This window comes from Oryzias latipes, chromosome 18 (assembly GCF_053564925.1).
Source record: "Oryzias latipes strain Hd-rR chromosome 18, Olatipes_Hd-rR_3.1".
NCBI classification, from domain to species: domain Eukaryota; kingdom Metazoa; phylum Chordata; class Actinopteri; order Beloniformes; family Adrianichthyidae; genus Oryzias; species Oryzias latipes.
Window position 1 is genome coordinate 26764246 of NC_136254.1, and position 26376 is coordinate 26790621.

The 26376-nt window shown below is 39.8% G+C and overlaps 1 protein-coding gene across 22 annotated transcripts in view; it reads left to right on the forward strand.

Moving 5' to 3' along the window:
- Positions 1-26376, forward strand: part of LOC101165348 (adhesion G protein-coupled receptor L3) — a 315230-nt gene that overhangs the window by 251778 nt on the left and 37076 nt on the right. For all 22 annotated transcript variants that reach the window (XM_023948942.2, XM_078936168.1, XM_078936171.1 and 19 more), the window contains 5 exons: positions 1124-1246; positions 3245-3450; positions 7851-8027; positions 20948-21157; positions 24830-25050. In XM_023948942.2, the coding sequence (XP_023804710.1) occupies positions 1124-1246; positions 3245-3450; positions 7851-8027; positions 20948-21157; positions 24830-25050 (937 nt within the window). The remainder of the gene's footprint in view (positions 1-1123; positions 1247-3244; positions 3451-7850; positions 8028-20947; positions 21158-24829; positions 25051-26376) is intronic.

Sequence of the window (26376 nt, forward strand, 5' to 3'; positions counted from 1 at the left end):
TCAGCAGACATCCCATGGTTTTTTCGAGGTGTCTGATTGGCTAGTTTATAACCTAAGTAACTTGCAATAAAGAACATATATGATGAAAAAGAAAAAAAATAGGATTAGCAAGAATATTTTCATAAAAGTATCAGAGTTACTCTGACAAATAGAATGATGGAAGTCTATGGGATTTTGAAACAGGAAATTGACATTTACAGTATTTGGGTTCTCTGAATTTTTATCCGGCAATGAATCTCCTCACTTTCTTTGGGAGTGAAGTTGACATTCTGCAATGCAAAGACTTCGAGCAGGTCCCCGGTACTTGAGACAGGACTGCTTTATTAAATTGAATTGTATCCCGCCATAATAACTTTGATGGAATGAGCGCTTTATTTCACCGCGGCCCCTATCATCAGCTCGTTTTCCTCTGCAGTCTGACACAGGAATCTTTGAACCATAAATTCAGGAGCGCGCTTCAGACACAACAGCTGCCGTGGAAGCTGCTCTTCATCTTCTCCTCATGTCTCACGCTGTCTCAGCGCTTAATGAGAAAATAGATTCTCTGAGATGACGCTCTTTCTTCTTCTCCTCCTGCGTTTCGATTTTCAGACCCGAAAAAAGAATCAGTTTTCTTCCAGGCTTTAAGAGAGAAAAGAAGTCGTCACGTGTTCTGTTGGAAAGGTTTGCCGGTGAGGAGTCAAACTCCCTCTGCGATGATGTGAACGAGGCGGTTCTTCAAATATGCATGACTCAACAAAAGTGTTGTTGTTTATGATCTTTGGAGATATGCTGATTAATGGAACCATCTGCAAAAAACGAAGGATTTCTCCTTGGGATCTGTGGCACGGTTGGGGGGGGGAGTGCGTTTGAAGTTTGCCAACGCCTCCTATCAGCTTTAGTTGTTAATCCCCTCACTTGTACGGGTGGTCTACTTTGGATGCCATGAAATGCTGAGCATATGAGGATATTAAAATTATCTACAGCGACCAAAACATCTGATAAGACGTGGAGTTCCGAGGCTGTTGGTGTAATTGTGTTGCCTCCAGGCAACACAATGTTTAAGAACCCAAAATTCAGCTCCTACTGCGGTGTGGATCCCTCAATGCTGCGGTGGCTTAAGTTTTCTCGTGTTTGTGTGCAGAACTGGAGGTTGCACGGATGAGTACCGACGGGAATTTGCCTGATCTGAAGTTCCCTCAAAGCGGAGGACAAGGCAGCTCCATCCACCTGTCCGCCAACACACTGAAGCAGCACGGAAGAAACGGTAAGACATTCAATGTTTGTTTGTTTTAAGCTTATCCCCTTTAAAGGTCTTTCAACTCTTGTTTTTTTGGAATTTTACCTAACTGTGGACTTTATAAATGTACATTAACATTGCCATTTAAGTGACCACTTTCAATACAAAGTCTTTGTAAACACCCTAAAAATGCGCATTTCAGCCTCCTGTGTCCGAAACTCTTGTGTTTACATGTAGCTACACACATTTTTAAGACTGTAATGGGGCTCTACATTGAAAACAGCCACTGAACATTTCTTGAAAAGTTAAACCATGTGAAACCAATCAGGGACCCAAAAATCGGATGTGACCTATGAGGGGGTGCCTCTTTTAATTCACACAAGTGTCAACTGTTTGAAAATTGATCGTGAAAGAGAAATTTATAACTGCGGTTTGTGTCCAGCTGGAATAATTTGACACCAAGTCTTTCACGCATTGGTGTAGAGCCGTGAAAGAAATAGATTCATGAGATTTGCACCGCTTCAACAACTTGCACCACCCCTTATCCAGCTGTAGGCAGTGGACATGCGCTAGTGTAGCAAAACACTATGGGCTAAACCTTAACGATCGGCACGTCCGTGCTCCTGTATCCCTTGTGCTATCCTAAGCACTTTAACATTGGGAGTTGGGTCATGTAGACCCACTAGACAGTACTCTGAACCTTTTTTCTTCAATGATTTGTGATCTTCACTGGTTTCCATGGATTACATGAAATCTTTCCACCTTTTTTCATGGTAGGGATAACACGTCAATGGAAGGGTGGGGTCATCTAAGATAGCATAAGGGGAATTTGGCCTCTGGCCCGTCTCGCGCCCCCAGGCGTCCTCCAACTCCATCTGGATGAAGCCCATCTGCTGGACCATTTAAACATGTAGTTGTAGAGTTAGATAAACTTATTCTTCTCTATGAGTCCTGGTCCATCGCCTGTCCGTCCTGGGGGAGTATCCCTCCTTCATGTGGACATAACTGAGGTTTTTTTTTTAGTCTGTTTTTTTATGAGTTTTTCCTTAGAGAAGGAAGGTCTAAGGGCAGAGATGCCCAGTCAACTTAGTTAGTTTAGTTAGTGAAGTTTAGAATTTACCTATTGACATCTATGACTTCATGTTCTTTATGATTTCATATTTATTATGAAGCTCAGGGAGATGACTGTTGTTGTAATATGGGGCTGAATATATAAAATTGAATTGAATAAACCAAGGCAGGAAAGTGCTATATAAGTTGACGCTATTAACCCTTTTTGCCAAGTAGAACCCAAATTGATAAGAATGAGTCACATGGCATGTACTTCCTTTGATTAAGGTTTTATCTTTTTCCTTTTATATTACTATTGAAAATTCTTCTTTTTTATTTTCCATTTTTGAAATTTTTGCTTAGTTATTTAGATGAGGAACTTTAGGACTTTAGGAGTAAAGCTAAGTACAAAGTGTTTCGCTTCTGCAAACAGGTTTTTATTTTGCTATCTTATTGAGGAAAGAATAACAGAACGATTGCTGCACGAGATATCATTGGGTATGTGTGTGTAGATATACAAATATATAGTGGAAAAGTTGTTCCAGTTGCTTTGGTCCCCCTTTTTTTTTTTCGTTTATGCTAATTGGATTAGCATAAAACATTTTAGCTTCAGCCGTAGCGTTCGGTCCAATCCATGATTGATGTCTTTATGTCATCTTTACAGTCCAGGTCCCGATGTGTTCAGGCTGATCCGTCATTCAGAGTTGTGTTTTTTTTCCCTTGGTTTCATTTAACAAATTATTATTATTACTTCTTTTTCATCTGGTGGAGTGATGTCAATCACAGCTTCTTTCTTATCGGTCGTCCAAAGTGCGGATAGGCAGTAGTAAGGCGGGGGGGGGGGGGGGGGGGGGGGTTCTTGCAGATAATGTTTGGCATTTTTTACCAATGGTATCCCTTTTTGTTGCCATTTTTGCCCCCACCCCCGAAACCAGATCAATCTGACCCGCACCTGTCATTTGTGTCTTTTTACAGGTGAGATTCGGATTGCATTCGTCCTGTACAAACACATCGGGGACTACCTGTCAACGGAGAACGCCAGCATGAAGCTGGGCAGCGAAGCCCTGGCTACCAATTACTCCGTCATTGTCAACTCGCCGGTTATCACGGCGGCCATCAACAAGGACTCCAATAAAGTCTACCTCTCCGACCCCGTCGTTTTTACCATCAGACATCTGCAGGTACTCCTCTTTTTTTTTTTTTTCCGACTGTCCGTCCGTGTGTGTTTGTTTTTGCTTTAATATCCAAAACCATTCCATTTGTTTACACGGAGGATGCACTTATTCTTTTTTTTCCAAAGCTTTTCTTTGTCCCAGAAGAGCAGCGCGAGAGCGCAAATGTCACATCAAAGCAGTAAAAAGCAAGTAAATATGTAGATGTCTTGTTCCCAGACAGGTGTGAAGGAATAAATTGGTTAAAAAGTGGCGACGCTCACGGGGTGATGGCGAGGACGCACGCCAGCGTTTATTAATCTGAGCACCAGCTGGATCTCCAGAACAAACATCCGTCATATTTAGTCTCACTAGAGGCTTCTTAGAGTCGTGACTTCTCGCACTTGACTCTATTATTTCCTCCACACTCCGCTGGCATTAAAATATCCCTGTTTAGTCTATAAAAAAAACAGCGCCTTCCGCTGTTGGTAGGGATGTTAAATGAGGGGTAGGAGGGACCTGCGAAAAAGGGAAAAAGGGATGCCAAAAAGCCAAAAAGGAGGATAACTTATGGATGTCAACATTTGAAGTCAGGAAAAGGTCAGGAGGCAACAGGAGAGCACTTAGTGCTCTGACTTACCGGTCCTGAAGAAGAATGTGCCGTTTTGGAAGCACATGTTGGTCTGACATAAGACGGCAACACTTTTTACTCTCCTATCGTGCACAGATCGGGCAGGGCAGTTTTAAGGTGGTCTAATGATCGAAGGTTTGGTGGTTCGATCCCCGCTCCCCCCAGTCACCTGTCGTTGTGTCCTTGGGCAAAACACTTCACCGTCCCTGCCTCCAGTGTGGCTCCACTGGTGTGTGAATGTGCATGAATGATCCCGGTGATGGTCAGAGGGCACGTAGGCGTGAACTGGAAGCCACGCCTCTGTCAGTCTGCCCCAGGGCAGCTGTGGCTACAACCGTAGCTACCATCACCAAGAATGAATGAGGAGTGAATGAATAATGGATACACATTATAAGTGCTTTGAGCGTCTGGAAAACCACAGATAAATCCAATCCATTATTATTATTATTATTATGATCATGTCAATCAATATGTATATATTTGGTTAGAAAAGATAGTTTAGTAAAATTTTGTACAATAATATTGACAGGATTTTAAACTAAAGCATGATTATTCCATTAAACCAGCGGTCCAGAGCCACATTCGACTCCTTTATTCCTTGAAATCGCTGGTTTTTAGTTTTTTATTTATTTATTTATTTTTACAGTTATTTAAGTTTTGTCATTTAGGTTTACATATCAGATAGCTAAGTAAAATGATGATAAATGTTCTTATTTACTTTTAGAGTGGTTCATTATATTTGATTTATACAATTTCTCTATGATTGTTTTGTATTTAAAAAATTATAATAAAAGAAGTCCACATAAATACTAATAAATCATAGTAAAAGAAGAAAAACGATGAAGATTTACCAAAGTCATATTCATAAAACAATGTTTTGTTTGACCTTCTTGCATTTTTAATTAAAGTAACTGATTTTGAAAGGAACTTGTCTGTTAGACTGTAAACAAAGTTAAAGTTGGTTTACAGTACATTGAAAAATAAAACTTTGTTAAATTTTGATTATTCTAATTGGTTAAAAATCTACATTTCATATCTAAATAGCTCAATGGGCACCGAAACATAAATAAAGTTTTTTTGTAAATAGTGAAGTGAGACTTAGCGGCTCTTGCTGGGTTCGGTCCGTCAGAAATGGAACCAAACTGCTCTTTTTGGTGTTTAAGGTTTCAGTATAAATTAACATAAGACTTTGGGTTAAAAAAAATGAAAGCCTTTTTTAAAAGATGGCGCGATTGCAGCTTTGGATGCAGTTCGCTTATTGAAAGATCCTAATCTAAAAGGAAAAGTATTTGTAGGAGCAACCATTAATAATGACAAAATAGTCGTAAAATATTGGTTTAAAATGTTAAATAACAATTCAAATTCCTCCATTCCTCCGATTCTTAACCCACTTTTTCTCGGTTGGGGTCATGGGGCTGCTGGAGCCTATCCTAACTCCATTTGGGCAGGCACAATTTAGAAGCACCAATTAATCAAAGAAGCATGTTTTTGGACTGTAGATGGAAAATCGCACACAATGGTCCCATCCAGGGTTTTGAACCGGGGCGAGAGTGCCAACCACTACCCCACTGTGCAACCCTCAATTCAAATATACCATGTGTGAAAAAATCTTATTACAAAAAACAATAGGAAGAGTATTTGAATTCTGTGAATTGTCCAATTGAAAATATAGAAATTTGACTTTGTTGTGGGAACCTAACAGTAGGTGGCGCTATGACCAGTGGTGCTTTTTATCCATCTTTGTTTTCAACTTGTATGTTTTTCTGCTTACAAACAAATAAGTAGGTAGACATCGTAATGTTCACTTTAGCCTAAAATTTTTGCAAAGAAATGAGTTTTGGCCCGACCTCGTCCGACATGGGGATTAATTGTTTAAAAGTAAAAATTGAAAAAGAATCGTCTGAATTGGAGGAGTTGTGCCGGGGACCCCTGCTTAAGAATTCCCGATCAAAATGTTCTTTAGACAAGACAATAAACTGTAAAAAATTGAAGAAAAGCAAACATTTAGTGCATGAACCCAACTTTATTTACAAAGTCCTTTTCATACATAGGTAACACAAAGATCTTTACAAAATAAAAGCACCAAAAGCAAAATGATAAATAACACCCTCCACATACCCAACACACTGATTCCTAAAATCACATGAATACTAATAGAAAAAATTGAAATCTGCTGTGCCAATAGGATAATCCTCTGAAACGCTTCAGAAATGGGTTCCTATTGCTCGGCTCCAATCCTAGCAAGGTTTTGGACTGCTAGCCTTCCGGGTGAACTATGTCCTGTTATTGTTTCATTTCCTTTGCCTTCCAGTTTAAGGGACCAATTAAAGTCATTCATGAGGACGAAGAGTCGTCCTTTTTCTACCCTGGAATGTTTCATAAAGGGTTTATGTGTGAAGGTTGAACTCAATCAGCAGGAAAACAACCAATCGTTTAAGAGGGTGGGCATTAATTCAAAGAAAAGTGGTGGGGCGGAAACGTGTGAATGTCGTCATAAAAGGACGATAAATATGTGTAGAGGTGGCGAAAGTTGTTTTTGCGCCTGGGAAATCTCGCTTTTCTCCACGTCGGAATCAGCTGAGGAACGGGGATCGAGTGAACGGTTGAAGATTTACAGGATGTCAAAAAGCCTGTGTGATTCAGGTGTCACAGAGACATTATTGGTGTTTAAGCACGGGTTCCCACACTTTCCTGGCATGTGAGATACTTTTGAGACGACAATGTCTCAAAGATCTATAGATAGATAGATAGATAGATAGATAGATAGATAGATAGATAGATAGATAGATAGATAGATAGATAGATAGATAGATAGATAGATAGATAGATAGATAGATAGATAGATAGATAGATAGATAGATAGATAGATAGATAGATAGATAGATAGATAGATAGATAGATAGATAGATAGATAGTATTTTGAGACTAAAATACTGTTTAATAAACATATTATTATGAACTATTAGTACATAAAGTTGTTTATGTACTGATGATTCAAAAACTACACAGTAAGAGTACACAAATCTCTGTGAGTAGCTCCTGTAGTATTTACAGATGAAGCGTTTTTATTACAAAATCCGAAAGCAGTGACTATCGTTTTTCATGCTCTGCTGTAAACCACGCAATGGTGGGAGTATGGCATTTGTAAAGCGCTGATGGCTCCGTGGGCAGCGCTCGAGAAGCGTGTGCCACATGAAAACACTGCTGCCTTGGTGGGTTTGGATCCACCAGAGGCACGCGGGGCTCCATAAACACTCTAGTGTCCAGAGTGGTCTTCTGGCGGGGACTTGACGTGCCGCAGGGCTGGTAGTGACTTACTGATGACGGACACACTTTTGGTAAATGTAACCCTTGTGCTATCCTAGGCACTTTAACATGGGAGTGGGGTCATCTAGACCCACTGGACAGTGCGCTGAACCTTTTTTCTTCAGTGATTTGTGATCTTCACTGGTATCCATGGATTACATGAAATCTTTTCACCTTTATCCATCTTTGTCATGGTAGGGAGAACACGTCAATGTAAGGGTGGGGTCATCTAAGATAGCACAAGGGATAAGAGTGTGTTTGTCATTTCAAGCCCGACAAAGTAGAAGAAAGACCGTGGAGTGTGTGATGAGAAAGGTCAAAAACCATAAGTTGTGAAAAAGTTTCTTTATGATTAAAAGAATCTGCAAACATTTTGAAGTTATTTGCTTTGATGTTTACATTTTCTGGTACAAAAGGTTAAAGAAGAAAAAAAGTCTGAAGCTTCTAAAGCTTAATTTTTCCTTTCCTTTTTTTTGTCGTTCATCTCCACCAGCAATCCGAGGAGAACTTCAACCCCAACTGCTCCTTCTGGAGTTACTCGAAGCGAACCATGACGGGTTACTGGTCCACCCAGGACTGTCGGCTGCTGATCACCAACCGGACGCACACCACCTGCTCCTGCACCCACCTCACCAACTTTGCCGTCCTGATGGCCCACGTCGATGTCAAGGTAGGCCGCCCCCTCTCTTTTTCCCCTTCAACATTTACCGCCCAAAGTGTGCAATTTGGAAAAACGCTGGCCAATGAAATGGAGGAAAAAAAAGTATCGATCGATACAATAAATAGGCCCTTTTTCACCGATGATGGGGTGACAAGAAAAGTAAGGACAACAAATGTTGATGTGGTTATGTTTGTCGATAGGTTTTAGATTCCTTCTGTCTGTTCCTCCTCTGCGTCCAACGTAACTGTTTACTGACCTCCGCTCCGCTTTGTGTAGACTGCTATTCAAAATGTCAATATGTAGTATATTCATATCATTTTAAACAAATGCCTTGTGTTGGAGCGCGTATTGATCCAAACATCTCCATGTCAAAGCCCCTAGTTTGGCTTCAAGTATGCTTTTCATGGCTATGTCCTGTTAACATGGTTTCAAGAATAACGACTTCTTTTTTTAAGCCTTTTTTTAAGCGTTTTGTCGCTTTGCTTGATCAAAATACACAATAAATCCACTTCTGATCACCACAAAGCCTAAATGCCTTTGTTTTATCTAAAGCTTACAACACGCAGGGCGATTGAGGTGCGTTCAAGAACCGTATGTACTCACTGTTGGAAGAGTGTTGGTACTAAATGTAAAATGGTTGCAAATCACTTGAATCTTGCTCCAGGCGTTTGCTTTTCACAGATTTATTCCGAAATGTGAAAGCCGTCCATCCTACTTCCTCCTTACGTACAGTACAGTCGTGTCTTTTTTTAAATATTCGCTACAACCTTACAGCACGTCCTGTTTACATGCTCTCCAGCTAGCTTACAGCCCCTCACACCCCCCAACCCAACATTACCGGCATCAACATCAACAAAAATGGTTAGGAATATTGGAGCTATCCAGATGTGGAGATTTGAGCCAGATTCCAGTTCGGATATGGGAAACGAAGAGATCTACAAGTGGAGGCGTTGGAATGGGGAGGAGCGGGGAATAAAGAAATACTCAGAAATGCAGTTTTGAGCTTAATTTTCCTAATATCTGTCCCCCATCAGAAGAAAAATACCACCAGAACATGTTAAAAAACACCAAAAACACAAATTTCATCCGAATCCATCTTTAAAAGAAACTCGAAATGCCATAAAGAGCACAGGCGTTTTTTTCTTTTAAACAAAATGCACAACATAATGAATTAAACTGGGGGAAAAAAATAAAAAACACAATTAATCCTGAGCACAATCTTTAAGTCACCCTATTCTTAAGTCACCCTATTCTTTTCTTCCTGTTGGTGGTTGGAGCTGGAGAGAAGCACTGTTTGTCACTCAGCAGCATGACTTCTGGACCCACTAAGCTCCCTGCAGGGCTGAAGCCAAGTCTGGAATAGTGAGAGGCCGCCATGAAGAATGGGAGCCTTCACATGATGAAAGCAAAGCAGGAGGGGGAAAAAAAGAGAAAAAGGAAGCTGTAAAAGGGCCCTTTCAGTCAAGCCAATCCCCAACATTTTGAAAAGACAGGCTTGCATGTGGCATTGTATTCTCACGAGGAAGGTGGACAGTGGTTCCAATTCGGAGTGATAGTGTGTGTGTTTTTTTTTTTCTTTTTTCCCCCCACCTTGCTTTATTCTTTATTTTTTCCACTTAGAGGTCGTAAAAGGAGGCTTGTTGGAAGCTGTTGCTAAACAGGGTATGCAGGCTTTTCATTTGAAAAAGCTGTCACTGTGCACGATCCAGGAACGTGGTGTGTTAGGTTAGAAAAAAACATTTTTGTATACAGAGAACACAAACTACCAGGAATATTTTACAATTTTAAGCTAAATTTGAATACATACATTTTTGTACGTGAAAAAAAATCCCTAGTCTGGCTCTGTCCATTTACTCTAAACAAAAAAAAGGCATACATCACATTCTTCATTGTAGGCCTGCACAATAAATCGCAAATTTATCGTCATCGCAATATCAAGCTGTGCAATGTGCAAATCGCAAAAGACGGCGAAAATCGCAATAAATGGTTACCTTGAATATGCTAAAACAATCTTATGGCAGCTTGAAGTATTTAATGAAACAAACAAATCCCTTTATGCATTTGACCAATCGAATGGACTCCTTTACATCGTAGACCAATCGGATGGAGCCCTTTTATGTTAGATGTTCGTCTCCTATGTAGATGTGGGTCGTTTGGAATTTAATTTTTAAACTGTTGCAGTGAAAAGGAAATTATGTATGTGCTTGTTTTGCTATATGTTCATGTACCGCAAGTTATGTCGTGATCGCAAAATTAATGACTAATATCGCAAGTTTTCCTCATATCGTGCAGCCCTACTTCATACCAAACACAATTACACTTTACAATAACTCACAGCGTAACAGATGACCTTTGCAAATTCTTTGCACATTTCTTCACATCCTTACGTGTACTGTTACCTGTACTGTAACTGTACTGGAATGTAAAAAGTCTTTTTAAATGATACTACCTTCTTTGTCAACATTGTTACATTTTTTTTATACTAATCAATTTTTTTCTCTTATGCTTACCATTATTTTTTTTTTAATTGCTACGGTAACAAACAAATTTCCCACGTGTGGGATCAATAAAGTATTTCTGACTCTGATATATTAAGGTCAATACACATGATAAATATGTAATCTCAACTAAAGGTTTGGTCCCGTGTACCTGTACAGGGGGTTTTGGGTTGTGCAGGCCTGTAAAGGGTCATAGAGAGGCATAGCTATATCTTTTTGTTTATTTTTTATTTTTTATCTTGTCCCGTCGAACAGCTGAGCAAACAGATGAGAGCTGAAAGCCTCTTGTGTTACACATATTTTACTTTAACGATAGTTAAGGGTTATGAATCTTTTGACACACTAGGTGTATATTTGAATAAACCCCTTTTGTAATTTAGGCTAAACTGGCCGCATCTTAAAGTCACACAGCCACTACATACATTTTGCGCATTTTCCTCGTATGAAATTTCGATAATTCGTGATACATGTGTGATCTTTATGATTCGTCAGTGTTTCTTGCGAATGTCTTTCGTCGATGTGTGCAGATGTCCGTCGAGGGTTTTGGCCAACAGATCTTTACGTGAATTCATTTTTAAACTGTTCAAAATGTTTAGTCGGTTGTGAATGGCATAGTTCACACGTATATTATATAGTTAATAAGCAATTATTACGTTAATCGTATGCATTTGTCCGGGATTTTTGCGAGATGCACACGCAAACTTGTGGCTTTCCATGACCATTTTGCGTACTTCTAATGGAATTTTCACAAATGTACCACAGATGAATCACTTTTATATCAGGCATACGGAGCACATATCACATTGAAATTACGTAATTGACACATGAATCACTAACCAATTGCATATAAAAAGTGTCATAATCACACCTGTTCATGTTCTACGTTAATTTACGTGTTCTTTGTGTGGTTCATTCGTACTTCTTCTGTGGCTAAACTTTTATTCCTTTTTCAATGTATGAATAAAGCAATCGGAGACGGTGGAGACCAAGCTAAATGTGCATAGTGGCTGTGTGACATGGCCTTTAAGCCTTAGTCACAACTGCCCCTTATGGGTGGGCGAAAAAAGGTCAAAACCGGTACAGGGCACGCAGGTGTCCCGCATCAAACACCATGGTTGCAGACTGCTTGGTTAGCCTGTAGAGTGAAAATGTCTATGCAGGTTTGTTTTGTTGTTTTTATTGTAGGCACGGTGTGGACGACAGGTCATAGCAAACACTGAGACAACACGCAACTGTAAAGTCAGGGTGAAATAGATCAGACGCACGTTGTACATATATTTCGTTTTGTCAAATGCCCCATATCCTGTAAGCTGTGCCAATGTTCATGTGATAAGTGTTTATCCCACATAGGCCGGCACAATAAATCGCAAATCAATCTTCATTCTGATATCAAACTGTGCAATAAGTGGATCTCACATTATACTTAGAAGTATTTATAAGTACGATGTAAGTTAAATGGACTTAATGTGTGATGCTGCAGTCATTAGTAAGGTGCCCATACTGGCTCTTTACTGACCATGCGCAAATGCTGCATGCACAGGGTGTGTAGGTGATACTGTATGTAAATGCCTGTAATGTACCCCTAAAGGATATCCAGTCAAACTAAGCCCTCACTGTATAGTTTTGTCATTTCTGACAGTCATGCAAGGTGCACACACTTGTCACGCAAACAGCACTTACAGATCTCTTGCTCAGTCCATAGGATTTGGGTTGGGTGTGAAAAAAATTGAAATGTGTGTACGACACCCCTGCGTCTATCCTACTTCATCCTAGCATACGGTACAGTTGTGTTTTTTTGTTTAAATATTCCCTTACAACCTGTCGCTTACAGCATGTCTGTAGTGAAAAATGTACAATAAACACTTTCACTGTCACTCACCAAGCGGTACTTTTGGCTATGAAGCTGCCATGCGTGTAAACATTTAAAGTAGCCGTGTATCCCAGTTTGCGCCGTCTTCCCTACAGGCTGATATCGCAATGCCGATAAATTATCATTTCACTAGTTGTGACTGAGGCTTTGAATGTCGTTACTTATCTTTAAAGTGTCCTTGAATCAACTTTTACCCTCCCCTGGGAGTAAACCTGTCATAGTTTGGTATATGTTTGGCGTAAAATGTTGAAGCTAGCGATAATTAGGTGTTCTGGGAAACCAGGAAGTCTCTTTGTGGGCTTTTTTAAAAACATTTTTAGTCAAACTCTTCAGTTAAATACAGTAGGAGACACCAAACTGTGGAAATTCTTCATATTTAGTCTCATAGGGATTAATTATGTTGGAAGCCAATTAGTTCCATAGAATCATTTCTAAATTGCAGATTGAATATCGTTGAATGATGTTGGAAAACAACCTTGGAGGGTTTTTTTTGTTTGTTTGTAATGTCTTAAACCTCCACCGAATGATCAGATGATTTGAAGTCCTTGTTTTGACCATAAATTGGGGAAAATGGTGAGAAAAATGATGACTTCCACTAATCCCACCATCGCGACAGAACAGTGCCATTGGCCTCACAAACAAATTAAACGACGCTAACGGAATTGCTTCTGCATGCGAGAGATTATGCGTCTGCTTTTGGTGTGTTTGTTTATTTTTTATTCCTGCAGACAGAGGTTTGGAGGGGAAAGATATGGCTGGGTGTACTTTGATGTTGCTTTGCTGGTAATTATGCCAACTTTAACCTAGAGGTGCTCTCCCCTCCCCCATCAGAGCCTTCCACGCAGAAAAAGACGTTCCACTTCAGTAAATTCACATTAAAACGTAGAGCTCATAGTAGGAACATTGAATTGAAGGCCTTATGAACGTCAGCAATCCAATCAATTATTACTTTATAACAGCAGCAAGTGTGTATTAAGCACCTCGGCCTTCGGTGATGTCATCCTTAGTCTCATCCATGTCAATACGCCTCACGATGTCATTGACCTTAAGCTGGGGCTAAAGAATCTGTGTGGAACGTGATTTAATACTCACATAGCAGCGAAATAAAAGCTTTAGAGCACTTTCAAGTGCAGTCAACATCAGGGGTTCCCCAATGCCCGGCGGTGGACCGGAAGCGGTCGGTGAGTCACTTGGCACTGGGCTACGTGGGGAAAAAAACAACATAATTTACAATAGATCAGAATCCAGAACTATCCGATCCAACAAAGACTGCAACCAATCAGAATAGTGGATCAAGCTACCTGGTCTGGGCAGCCTGGGACTAGAGGTCTATAAAAGGTTTCCAACCGCCGCGCCGTGGTCCGGTATCCAGTCTAGGGGTGACTTGGTATCGAATACACAGGAATAAAATCCATGGCTTGCATTATTTCAGTTTCTATCATAATCAGACCAGGATGAAGTTGGTGTCGGGTTTTTAGCCTCCACTTTATCAGTTAAGGGTAAAGTTAAGGAAAAAATGGATCACATTTGAATGGGTCCTACTCAAAATCTAGTGAAAAAGCAGATATTTTGTAGAGAATAAAGAGTCAGCAAACATAGTTTTTGTTTCGTGAAATCGTGTGAAGAGGACATTTAAGGATTTCCTTTACAGCATGGCTAAATTTAAGGAATATAAGCACATATATCCTTGTTTAAATACACAATGGGTCGAGATTTCACTAAAAAACTATGATTATTCCTTTTACCTTGAAAATAAAATTAAGGTTTTCTCAACACTGTAGTTTTCCTACAGAACCTGGAATATAATGACTGTTTTTTGACAAAATGAGCTTTAACAAATCAGCAGCTTTGTTGTATTGACTCTTAATCCTTTGACATTTTCAAACTGTCTTTTTACTTTACATTCCCTTTAACATTCCCCTTAAGTTAAGGGAAACCAGACACTGACAATATGGTCTGACAATAAACTGATCCGTTGACCCAAAAAACTTTGGGTCAGCTGGTCAATGGGACGTAACATAAACGAGCGACCTCAGTCCTGTCATTAAAGTCCTCTCTTGCGGTACTTTGGCAGTTATTAATTCACACAACACAAAACAACAGCAATGAGTCAAATGACTAAAACCTTGACAAACACTTAAATAAGGAACAAAAAAGAAAAAAAAAATAATGTAATGCTTCACGCCTGCTGTCAAAATGTAAAATTCTAGCGCTTCCACTCAAAAAAGAGACGCGTTCAGGTTCCGCTACAAGTAATTATTTCTTCATAGAAACACCCTAGGGAAGTGTTGAGCTACTAGAAAGCGACGCTATTCCCCATAGATCAGTGGGTATAAATCAATGGCATATCCCACTGAATGATGGAGAGGGTGATATTTGGGTAACATTCATCACTGTCCTTTGGAGCATCCCCACTGTGGCACCATCAGTCGGCAGCTATGATGAGGAAGGACAGTCAAGGTTAGTTGTGTATGTACGGATGGAACTTGAAAGCATGTTACCGTGCTGTACACATACACACATACAACAAAAGGAATGACTCAAAATAAATGTATTTAAATGTTAAAAGGATAGAGAGGAGAAACAGAGAATGTTAACTGCCATAGCAACTAGGAGTCATGCACATTACTGTGGCTCAGAGCACAGCGTTGCATAAGGCACATATGCTGAATGTCAGCTCCCGCCATGCAACCAGGGATCTCTCTCCAAGTCTTTTAAAAACTTGACAAATTTACTGGGACTCAGTGATTCATGCGCCCTCTGCACGGCTGTTCCCCATCTCTGTAGATCTCATAAATTCCCGGTCATACCACAAGTGAACTTGTCAGACAAGTCCCTGTGGTGGGCCACCACCTCTTTGACGCAGCGCCGGAGATTGCCCGACTGTATTTTCGAAGTCAAACACCGGCTCCAGAACGGAAGGATTAATGCATTTTAACCATAGATATGTTAAACACTGGGCAGACCACACGTTATTGTGAACAAGACAAAAATAAACTCTGAACCGGGACGGTACGTTGGCTTCAGATGGACTGAAGCCCACCTTAACAATGTTCCGGGCTATTGGCCAGAACAGAATAACGTGCAAGTTGAATTCAGTCATTTGCCAATTAAAAATATCCTGAATATGATCAAACCTTTGCTTTAACAAAAATCAAAACTGATAGAATTACACTGACAAGCAATAAACATCAACAAAGTTTTGAAACAGTTTATTTCTGGTATGAATTGGACTTTTGGGAAAACTTAAGAACCCACCATCATGTGGCCGTTTTGGGAACTGCATCACTTGGAACCTCCGGTTTTACTTTAAATTATAACATTTGGGGAACTGATTTTTTTCTTTCAAAGAGCAATTATTTTAGTCATGACTGGTTGATATTCTTTTCTCATGCCATCACATATAATTATATTATAATTGCATAATAATTGGCAGTCCCAATACAGAGGGGGGTTACACAGGAATTTGTGAAACAAAAGAACCAAAGCAGATTTTTTTTTAAATAAATAGGAGTTAAATACATTAAATATTCTTTTTTGAAGTCACATTTTAAAAGCCCATTTACGTCTTACTCTATGTGGTTTCAGTACGTTCTAATGATAAAATGTAAAAACTGGAAAGACGAAGAAGTGAGATGCTTGTGTCATTTCCACAACGCTAAAGTAAAAATACCATAAATTTAACGTGAATGTCTGATAAGAAATAATGTAACATGTTTTACTATTCTTACCATTGACGGGGTGAATGGATGAATAAATGAAGCTTTATTTGTCATATGCAGCATTAACACACTCAACAATGCAATGAAATGCTTGTTATGGGAAAAGCCGATTTACTCGCCAAAAAAGGTCGGGAGGTACCCGTACGCACAATAGTAAAACCCTTGAAGAAAAATACAAAAAATAGAAAAGAGAAAAAATAATAAAATAGAATAGATTACAAATTGAAGGGGCATGTAAAATTAACTACAAAAAAAAGGAATAAAATATATATAATATAGAGTACAAAGCTTAGCGAGCTTGCTGTGTTTGCAAGTCTTGGCTGCTCTCCAAGGTACTTCTGTTTAAAAATTCAAACCTGCAATACCTGTGTTATTTTAACCTAGACTGAATTCTAATCTTCTAAAAAGAAGTCCTGGTCTGAGTTTTGACCATTTGGGTTCTCACTCATTTTTTGGGTCTTTTTGGTAACGCCATATCGTCATCAAGTCTAATCAAGGTCATTCTTCACATCCACGTTCCTCTGCTTACAAGCTCCATCACCACTTTCTTGTTGCCAGTTCTTGGTGGTTTCTCTACTCGTTACAGCATTTTTCAACTCTAGTCAAGTATATAGTTCTGACCCAGCTGGGTTTCTGACTGAGCCTCTGCCCTCATCTGCTGTCAAACTTCCGCCTTCGACCAGATCATTGCAAGTCTTTCTTGGTGCCGGACTTTGGCGTCTTCATCAAAGCTTCTGTGAATGGCCCATGCTACTCAACCAACTCACTGTTAGTCTTCCAGTTGGTGGACTGTTCTTGTTCTCGAACAAGTTCCTACGAACGTCTCCTTAACTTGACCAAGTTTCGACTGAGCCATTGTCTTCTACAAAGTCATCGTGAGTCTCCCCATAGATGGACTTTTCCAGTCCTCAACCAAGCTCCTGTCAACACCCCCCCCCCCCCCCCCCCGCGCTTACTCAGCCAAGTGATTGTTAGTCTTCCCGTTGGCAGACTGTACCTGCTATCGACCCTGCGACTGTGAGCAACACCATTGCTTGACTTAGTTTCCATTCTTATCTGAGCTTTTGCCTTTAACCAAGTTGTCATGAATTTTCCTGTTGCCGAACTTTTCCCACCCTCAACCAGCACCCCCGTTACTCAATCAAACCTAATCATCGAGGGTCTTTCTATTGCCAAACTTTTCCCGTCCTTAACATAGCTCCTGTAAATCCCTTTCTTGCTTGAACAAGCTTTGGTCCTTGACAAAGTCATCATGAGTCAAACATTTTTCTTCACTAGCATCTCCATTATCAATACTCTACTTTGCATTTCTGCTGCTGTTTCCTGTTTATACTCGAGCCCTGTGAAATTACAACTCAAATGAACTTCCCACTTCCTGTTTGCATTACAAACTCTTCCAGTATTCAGTACAATTTACAATCCTCATCTCCACTGCCACCTTCAGGAGAGATGAAAATCCCAATCTGCGTCACAGCTTTAAAGAAATCTCTATTATCCACTCGCCGAGGACTGGACTGTTTCTCAGTTGTCCATTTACTTACCGTTCTGACACTACAACAACTGCAGGAAAACTATCAGATAGTTTATTTCAATAACCAAGGTAGTATGAGCTAGCATCTATACAAATTTGTACATTTTGCCAGCCAAAAGGGACATCTCATCTAGACTCTGATCTTAATTTGAAAGCTATTCATAGGACATATTTTAGCTAGTAAACATCATCTCATCTGATGCATACCGCTGTGTCTTTTCCAGTATTCTTCCAAGGACTCCAAAAACCATGTGTCTGGGCCAACACATTCAATGGGTATTAAAGGAAAATGTCTTTCTACTTTAAAGGAATTGGCCCGAATGATCACTGCACACAGATTTTTGTGGGAACTTCTTATTTTGCAGCGTGTTCCAACACATCAACGCCAAAGGCGATCACATCAGCCATCAATCTGGAGTGAAATACAAAGTGTTTGAGACGAATGAGCCTCATCCCGGAGCATAGCGTGGATGCTGTGTGACTAGGCTGCCTTTGAGACAAAGTGAGTAAATTGCATCAGCCCACTGTAGGGACCCTTAGGCGAATTCCCATCATGGAGACCTATCGGTGTGAAGTTAGGTGCAGAAGCTCTGGAGATCCCATCATTTGCTTTCCTGCCTGAGCAAAGCCCTCTAAAAAAGGAGCCTTTCCAGCAGAGACTTTGCAGCTGGTGACATCTCAGCCATCATCCACCTTTTGAGAAGAAAAGAAATCACTCTGCGGTATATCCATCACCTAGGTGTAAATACACTCTTTGGCTTTCTCCCTTTGTTTCAGTACCTGCGCCTCTCGCTTTCTCCTGCTGTATCTTTCTCTGACCTGGCCTCTCACCAATCGAAGGTGAGATGGTGATGGATTGAGCCCGTGGACACAACCCGAGAGAACTTGGGCTGCTATCACAATGCTCCACAGCATGATTCATGGACGGCTCTCTCCTACAGTGGACAGAGAACAGATTAACGTGTCACATGCATCGAACACAGCAGAGCGCGAAGGCACGAACGCCGGCATCTGTTGCTACCTACTACACAGACACACCTCTAAAATATGGAGCTAAAATCAGAGTCATTACACACACACACAAATGGCTGCTCCTTTACAACATATTGCCAGCCCCCCCCCCCAATCCACCTCCAACGTATACACAACGGCTCATCAGGCAGCAAAATCAAAAGAGCGCTCTCCCCAGACTCAAGGAGCACTGCGGTTGTTATTGTACCAGAGCCTGTTAATGATCAGCATCTGTTCCTTACTTTGTTTGCGTTCGCAGAGCTGCCACAAAACAGGGCTTTTGAGCATTTCTTCTCCTTAAGGTTTATCCCACTAAAATACTGCTGACTGCTGTCAAAAAATGTGATTTGAAAAAGTGCTTCCTTCTGTATTACACGTGTTAGTCCTTTCTTTTGATTTATTTTTTGCCAACCCCATTCTCTTTTGTTTATGCTACGTTCACACCAGGCTCAGAAACGCACATAAAAATTAAACAGCTGAAACATCTTCCAATAAAAAGTCTTTGTAAATTGACATAAACGTAAACTATGACCTTATATAGAGATGGACAGAGCCAGATGGGACGACAACCTTGTAGAAAATAGCTTACCTTCAGCGAAATAAAGCCAGCTCTGTTGCAATGTTTCTGCGCTAAAGGCACCACCGTATGGAGCCAGTCGACGTTAATCGGTCCGAGTTGGTCTGAGTTAACTTTTCTAACGCAACAACTTTCGCCAATTGTGACTAAGCTTGATTGAAGTCCACACCGCTTCCACTGAAAGCAGTTTGGGAGAATTTGTCAATCAAACGTTATTCTGACAAATAGACTGAGTAACAAAAATTCTTCATAAGTCTATGGAATGTTGGCTTCTTGGAGCCAGCAGGTACTTCCTGTTTGGAATGCGAAGGGGGAGGGGTCACTAAGTCCAGTTCCTTTTTACGGTCAATTGTTCTGGACTGCCGCAATCAAAACTCTTGCATTCGCGCATCACTATGCGAGTTTTTAAGTCTGTTTTATGGGCTCTATGTACAAAACGGGCAGCCATTGAACGCGTGTTACAAGTTAAACTTTGACCAATCAGGGACTCAGATTTGATAGGATTGTATGGGTAAGGACCTTTTCAAAACACTAAACGTGCTAAACATTTGAAAGGTTATCATGAGGAGGGAGAAATTAATAATTGCCATTTGTGCCTTGCCAGAGTTATGTGACATCAAGTTAGTTGATTATTGGAATACTATGAAAGAAAAAGCTGTAGCAAGATTTGAGATATTTGCAGCACTTGGACATTTAGCACCAAGCCTCTTCTAACTATAGGTACATGCGCTGGTATTGGGCAGCAACAGTCCAGTGTGAACACTGTATCCTATAAGCAAGTTCCAGAATGAGCGTTTAACTTGTCCTTAAGCGTGCATCACACGTCCAGTGAGGGGTATACTTGAAGTGTATTTTTTATATACTAGCAATTGTGAACCTAAAATGTTCCAATTTCATTTGAAGAAGCGTTAAGTTAGTAAACTTCCTATACTACACGTACACAATCTATAGTTGGCTCAAGTAAACTTCATCAAATAAGCTTCAAGTGTGCTTCTTTTGCTAAGGGTTGTAATGACGGAATAAATCAAATAAGGCAGATTTAGATCGATTAAGACACATATCTTGTGTTTATTTTAGAAACTTTTCGTTTCTCTTTTTAAAGTTCATTTGCTTATGGTTGTGTTGTGTCCATTTCCGAATAAGTCGATCTTTATATTCTAGATGTATCGGGTTTATCTTTTCTTCACCTTCCTATGAGGATCTGATCTGGCTTTATTGCACTGATTCCCATTCAAAACCAAAGTGGAGTAAGTGTTGATTCATATCTCTCCCTCATGGCCACACATTTATTGTCAGAAAAAGGCTTTTTTTCAATGCCAGAAACTAGCGGTGGCGGCAAAATACGATCTGAAAAGTATATTGCCCGTGTTACGGTCTGATTGAATTCCTGTTGTGCTGGTCTTAGACACCTGTGGCCCTTTGGGCTGCTCACTTTGTTTCACTTTGCTTCCTGACCAAAATAAAACAACAGAGAGGGGGGCATTTTAAATTGATTTGCACTGACAAATTTATGATTCATATCTGCCACCTGTGGCTCGGTGGGTGTCAGAAAACACCAGTAAGAATAAATGCTTTAGGATTGTTTTCAGTTTTGCTTGTTCCCTCTGTGCTTGTATGTTTTTGCTTCATGGTGCAATTACTATAAAAACAATTTCGAAAAACATAAAACTTTCCATTTGGAGTTTTCCTGTGTTGAGCTCTCGCCTTGTTTTTGTTGCAGAATATGGACCCTGTTCACGACATGCTCCTGGATGTCATCACTTGGGTTGGCATCCTCCTGTCCCTGGTGTGTCTCCTCATCAGCCTCTTCACCTTCTGCTTCTTCCGTGGCCTCCAGAGTGATCGCAACACCATCCACAAGAACCTGTGCATCAGTCTCTTCATTGCTGAGTCGCTGTTTCTGGTGGGGATCAATCGGGGAGACCAGCCGGTAAGATTTTGTCCTTGTGGGTAGAAGCTGATGAACACCATCGCCAAGGAAAAATCTTTAAAATAAATATATATTCTAATTCTCTAGCATTCCAACACTAGGGTCCCAATGCTAATACCAAAACAGTTAGCCTTTTTTTTTAACCTTTACTTGCAAATGCATGAACAAACAGGCTATCGTCATCAACAATGACTCTAAACTGTTTGCCTTAGCTTTGTGCAAAATCTTATGTGAATTAAAATAATAATAATAATAATTACAGCATTTTACGTAAAGCCCTACTCTTAGTGACTAACCAACTATGTTTTTTTTTATTTACTCCAGCTCCCCTTTATATTTTACAACTTGCAGCCCTAAAGCTTTTAGCAGTTAGCACAAAACATGCTAATCTTTAAAGTGCAAAAGGGCCAAAAGCCAGGTAAAACAAAAGCAACAGTGGTTCTTATAACATTTATGAGTTGGGTTTTTACTTAACCAGTAATTGCTATTTGTTTCTGGAAACTAAAAATGTAAAAAGAAAATATACTGTTTGTTAAGCTAACATGCTTGTGTTAGCTTTTGACTTTAGCATCACTTAACAGGGTTTCAACCTGTTTACACATTTTTCACCAATTTTTTTGTTTATAACTAAACACAACAAGGTCTTAGATGTGTTATTCTGTCAAAACAACATATAAAATGTTGGTTTTCTTAAAGGCAAAATCTCTGTAAAAGATGTTTTGAATTTTTTAAATTCAAAACTTTTAATTATTTTCAGCTTAAGAACTTACCGTACTTTCTGCACTAGATTATAAGGTGTACTATTAATAAATGGTTTATTTTTAACATTTTGTCATAAATAAGACACACGGAACGAAATGGCGCATTCAGTGAAACAAGTCAGTCAGTCAGACAGATTTTGACAACAGCGATCACAGTAACGCTAAATGTTAGCCGCGTTAGAGAAAATTAGCATATTCACAATACTTGTAACTCCCAGCCTTTTTTGCAACGTGGAAAAAAAAAGGCTGATACCAGTCAAACAAATGTTAGTGACTGTGGTAACTCCCAAATTTGTTAGTCACACATAAAAGAAAAAACACAGTCCGAAACGGCTGCACGCTAACCCACGTTAGCCATGTCAGAGTATTCACAGTACCTGTAACTCCCAATCTTGTTGCATGTAAAATACATGCTGATGATACCATTAAAACAAACGTTAATGTGAGGCCAACTTACAACCTTATACGTGTCACATAAATAAGCATAGTCCAACGCAGCTATACGTTGTGTTAGCAGAGTTAGCATGTTCACAATACTTGTTACTCCTAACGTTTTTCGCAACATTCTTTTAGTTGCAAATGTTACAGTGACTATGCTCACTCCCAAACGTGTTAGTAACACGTTAAAAAAAACAGTCGGAAACTCCTACACGTTAGCCACGTTAGCGTACTTACAGTTTCATCAAACCAAACATTTTGGCAGCTTCTACATCAGTAAGCACAGCCAGAATTGATCCACATTTATTCAGATTATAAGATGCACTGTTATTTTTGAAAATAAATAAATAAACAAAACAACAACAGGGCTTTTAAGTGTGTCTTATAAGGCGGAAAATACGATAAATTGTCTTACTGGAAAAGACGCGTTTTAAATATTGGTTGGTGATTTCTTTTAAGACTGTCTGGCGTTTTCACTTCGCATCCTGAAATATTTTGGGAAACCCTGCGAACTTTGGTGTCCCACTGTGCTGTGAGTGGAGCCTCCCGCTGTGTGTCAGTAGCCCCGTACTCTTTATGTTGCGTTTGGTTCAGCGAAAAAGCAAACAGAAAGAAAAGCAGCCATGGGTTTTCCTTTAACAAATTCCTCATCCCGTGGTTACACTGGAGCAAACTCGGATGTTTGCTCCCAAACTCACACAGCAACATCTGCCAACCCTCCGTTACATTGTCATATTCAGATCACAAGTATATTGAACATACTCACCCACGTGGATTCAGACTTTCACCCTGCGACCACCTTCTGTTGCCATTTTTCAATTTCCAACCACTTCAGACTAATCTGGATTAAGCTGTTGAATATACCAAACCCCTTTTTCTTGGATAATAACTTCAGTTTTGAGGCAATTTCAATCCCTGAGCTCAGCTGTGGCAGCAGATGGAGGCATTCTGGCACAACAGAGCCATCTTCAACTGTGCATAAGCTACACTCTACAGCAGATAAATGTGTAGTCATTACACATATACAGGCCAGAGGAGGGCTTTTATCCACCTGCAGCTTCTGGCAGACCTGCCATTTTTGATGAAGCCCACTATCCAATTAGCTTTGCATTACAGAGCCAGACAGTGGAATTCACATGGCAGCTAATAGCCTTTGTGCAATTTTTTTTCTTCATATATTCACATCAATATCCTATTATCCTACACATAGAGAATCACAGCTGGTGGCATAGGATGAACCCATCATATGTTCAGCCTCATCTTTCTTTTTGAATGTCCTCTTTAATTTTCACGTCCTTAAGAAAAAACTACTTTTGTGGTACGTTCAAAGAAGGGCTTTGATCTTTCACCATTTTAGGACCATCCTCCACCAGTGCTTTTATACATTCATGTAGATCAGTTTTTAGAGACAAATTAGGCGATATTTTCAATTGAAAATATATCTTGTGTTTTCTTGTATTGTGTTTTACTTGTTAAACCATATTTTGGTAAGCCAATTTGTACATTTTGCGCATATTGCGCTAATGAAATTTCTTCATACTTGGATATACTTGAAGAAAGTGAGAAAAGTTGTGGTCCTTATGTGAAATTTTTACATAATGTTTCACAAATGAACCACGATAAAACCACGAAAGAAGTACGAATAAACCGTACAAAGAACACGTTAATGAACTTAGAACATAAACCATGAACCGCTGTTTTAAGTAAGTCATAGGTGATTTTTGTGTCAAATATGATATTTAAACGTCATATGTGCAGCATATATGTAATATAAAAGCTAAACATCGGCGATACATATTTGAAAAGCCCTTTAGGCATACATGGAATGGTTGTGGAAAGCCACAAATTTGTGTCTCATAAAAATCACGCACAACTGCGTAACATTTACATAATAATTGTGTATAGACTGCGTCATTCTCAAACAACCAAAAATGTTGAACTGCTAAAAACCGAATTCACATAAAGACACATTCAACAGACACCTGCGCACATTGATAAATGCAAGAAACACTTAGGAATTTTGCATTCTACGTATCTATCATGAAAGACTGATATATCATATGTGGAAAATGTGCAACATGTACGTAATAGCTGTGTGACAGGGCCTTTAATAGGTAGCTTAGCCTCATCCTAAAGGCTTCTTGGAGACATTTCACTTGTTCGTAGCCATCTTTCATCCATGCCAATTATTAGCAAACAAGACCACATGGGCTCAGTTGCTGCAGCATTTCCTATGCCAGTCACAACGGGCAAACATCCAACTGCTTTAGCAAAAACACAATTAAGCAATGCTAATTGTTTGAGACGTAGATATAGGGGTTGGAAATATTTTGAGTCACTTGTATGACTCATCTCGTTGGGAACATGTCCTTTTACCTTTAACAAGTAAATTCTCTAAACATGTAGACGAAACTAAAATGTATCTGCTTTTCATTCCCGTTGTGCATCCCATTCTCTTTAAAACCATTCCCAGATCGCCTGTGCTGTCTTTGCCGCCCTGCTCCACTTCTTCTTCCTGGCAGCATTCACGTGGATGTTCCTTGAGGGGGTGCAGCTCTACATCATGCTGGTGGAGGTGTTTGAGAGCGAGCACTCACGCCGGCGGTACTTCTACATGGTGGGCTATGGAGTTCCGGCTCTCATTGTGGCCGTTTCAGCCGCAGTGGACTACCGCAGCTACGGCACAGATCAAGTGTGAGTACGTGAGGAGCTGCCTCCTCTTTTACAACAAATGCACAGGAGAATTTCTTTGGTATTTACACTAATTCTTTACTGTAAATAGTGAAAACCTATAGGAATAGAGTAATAGCTCTAGAGTAATAGAAAAAGCATTTTGTCTTTTGATACTTTTGGCTATGCATATTATAATACGTGCAATTTTTGCTTCCTAAGTTAACATAAAGACATTTTTCTTTTTGTCTTTGACATGTTTTTGACAATGTTTTGGGGGAAATTCGGGGTATTTATCTTAAGCCTCATGCTAGGCATTTGAAGGTCGTGTCACACAGCCACTACGAAAATTTTACGCATTTTCTAAGTAGGAAACTATGTGTATCATGTATGATGTTTTGAGCTGTTCAAAATTTGGTGGTTGATTGAGAATTACGCAGTATAGAAATGCGTATCTTAAGTAGTTTATGTGCAACTATTACATAAATCACACGTAATTGTATGTGATTTTTGCAACATGCATACACACATTTGTGGCTTTCCACGACCATTACCACGTATGTCTAGCAGACTTTTCAGACATGTACCAGCGATGTATAAACTTTATATCGTGATACGGCGTCCAAATTACACAATTGACGCACAAATTCTGGTAAAGATATTAACGTCGTTCATTCGTGAAATTTTTGAGAAAAACTGTAGGTAAAGATTACAACTTTTCTCTCTTTTTTCACGTACGACCAATTTTTGTCCATGCAGTATATGTAAAATGCAGGTCGTGGCTGTGTGACACGGCATTGATGCGCATTCAAGGGTTCTGTAACGCACTTTTGTGAAATGGTGTTAACTCTCACTACCAGACACGGTAGGAAGAGGTTTGGTGCAAAATGTCGCAAATCTTGCTCCAGGCGTTTTTTTTCCACCGCTCTATTCCGAAATATGAAAGTGTCAAAGAATTTCGTCCGGGCACAAACCCTAATTATTAATTTCTCCTCCACGATTAATATTCAAAGGGTTGGCAGTTTTGTGACTTAAAAAGGACGCTATACAAACTACACAACCAAATTCAAGTCCCCAATTGGTCAAAGTTGAACTGGTTTGACTTCAACACATGTTCAACAGACACGTGTTTTGTACGTACAGCCCATCTTAAAATACGCGTGAACGAATTCTGAACACGGAAGCCCGAAATCCATTTATGTGCACAAATACGTGGCATAAGAAGAACTTTTATAATATAATTGCTTAACTTAATTATCCCCTAGTTGTTGCTTCGGTAAGTATTACTTACCATCCGCTCTAATGATGCACCACAATTACTTCATGCATACACTCCCCCACCGCTGGACT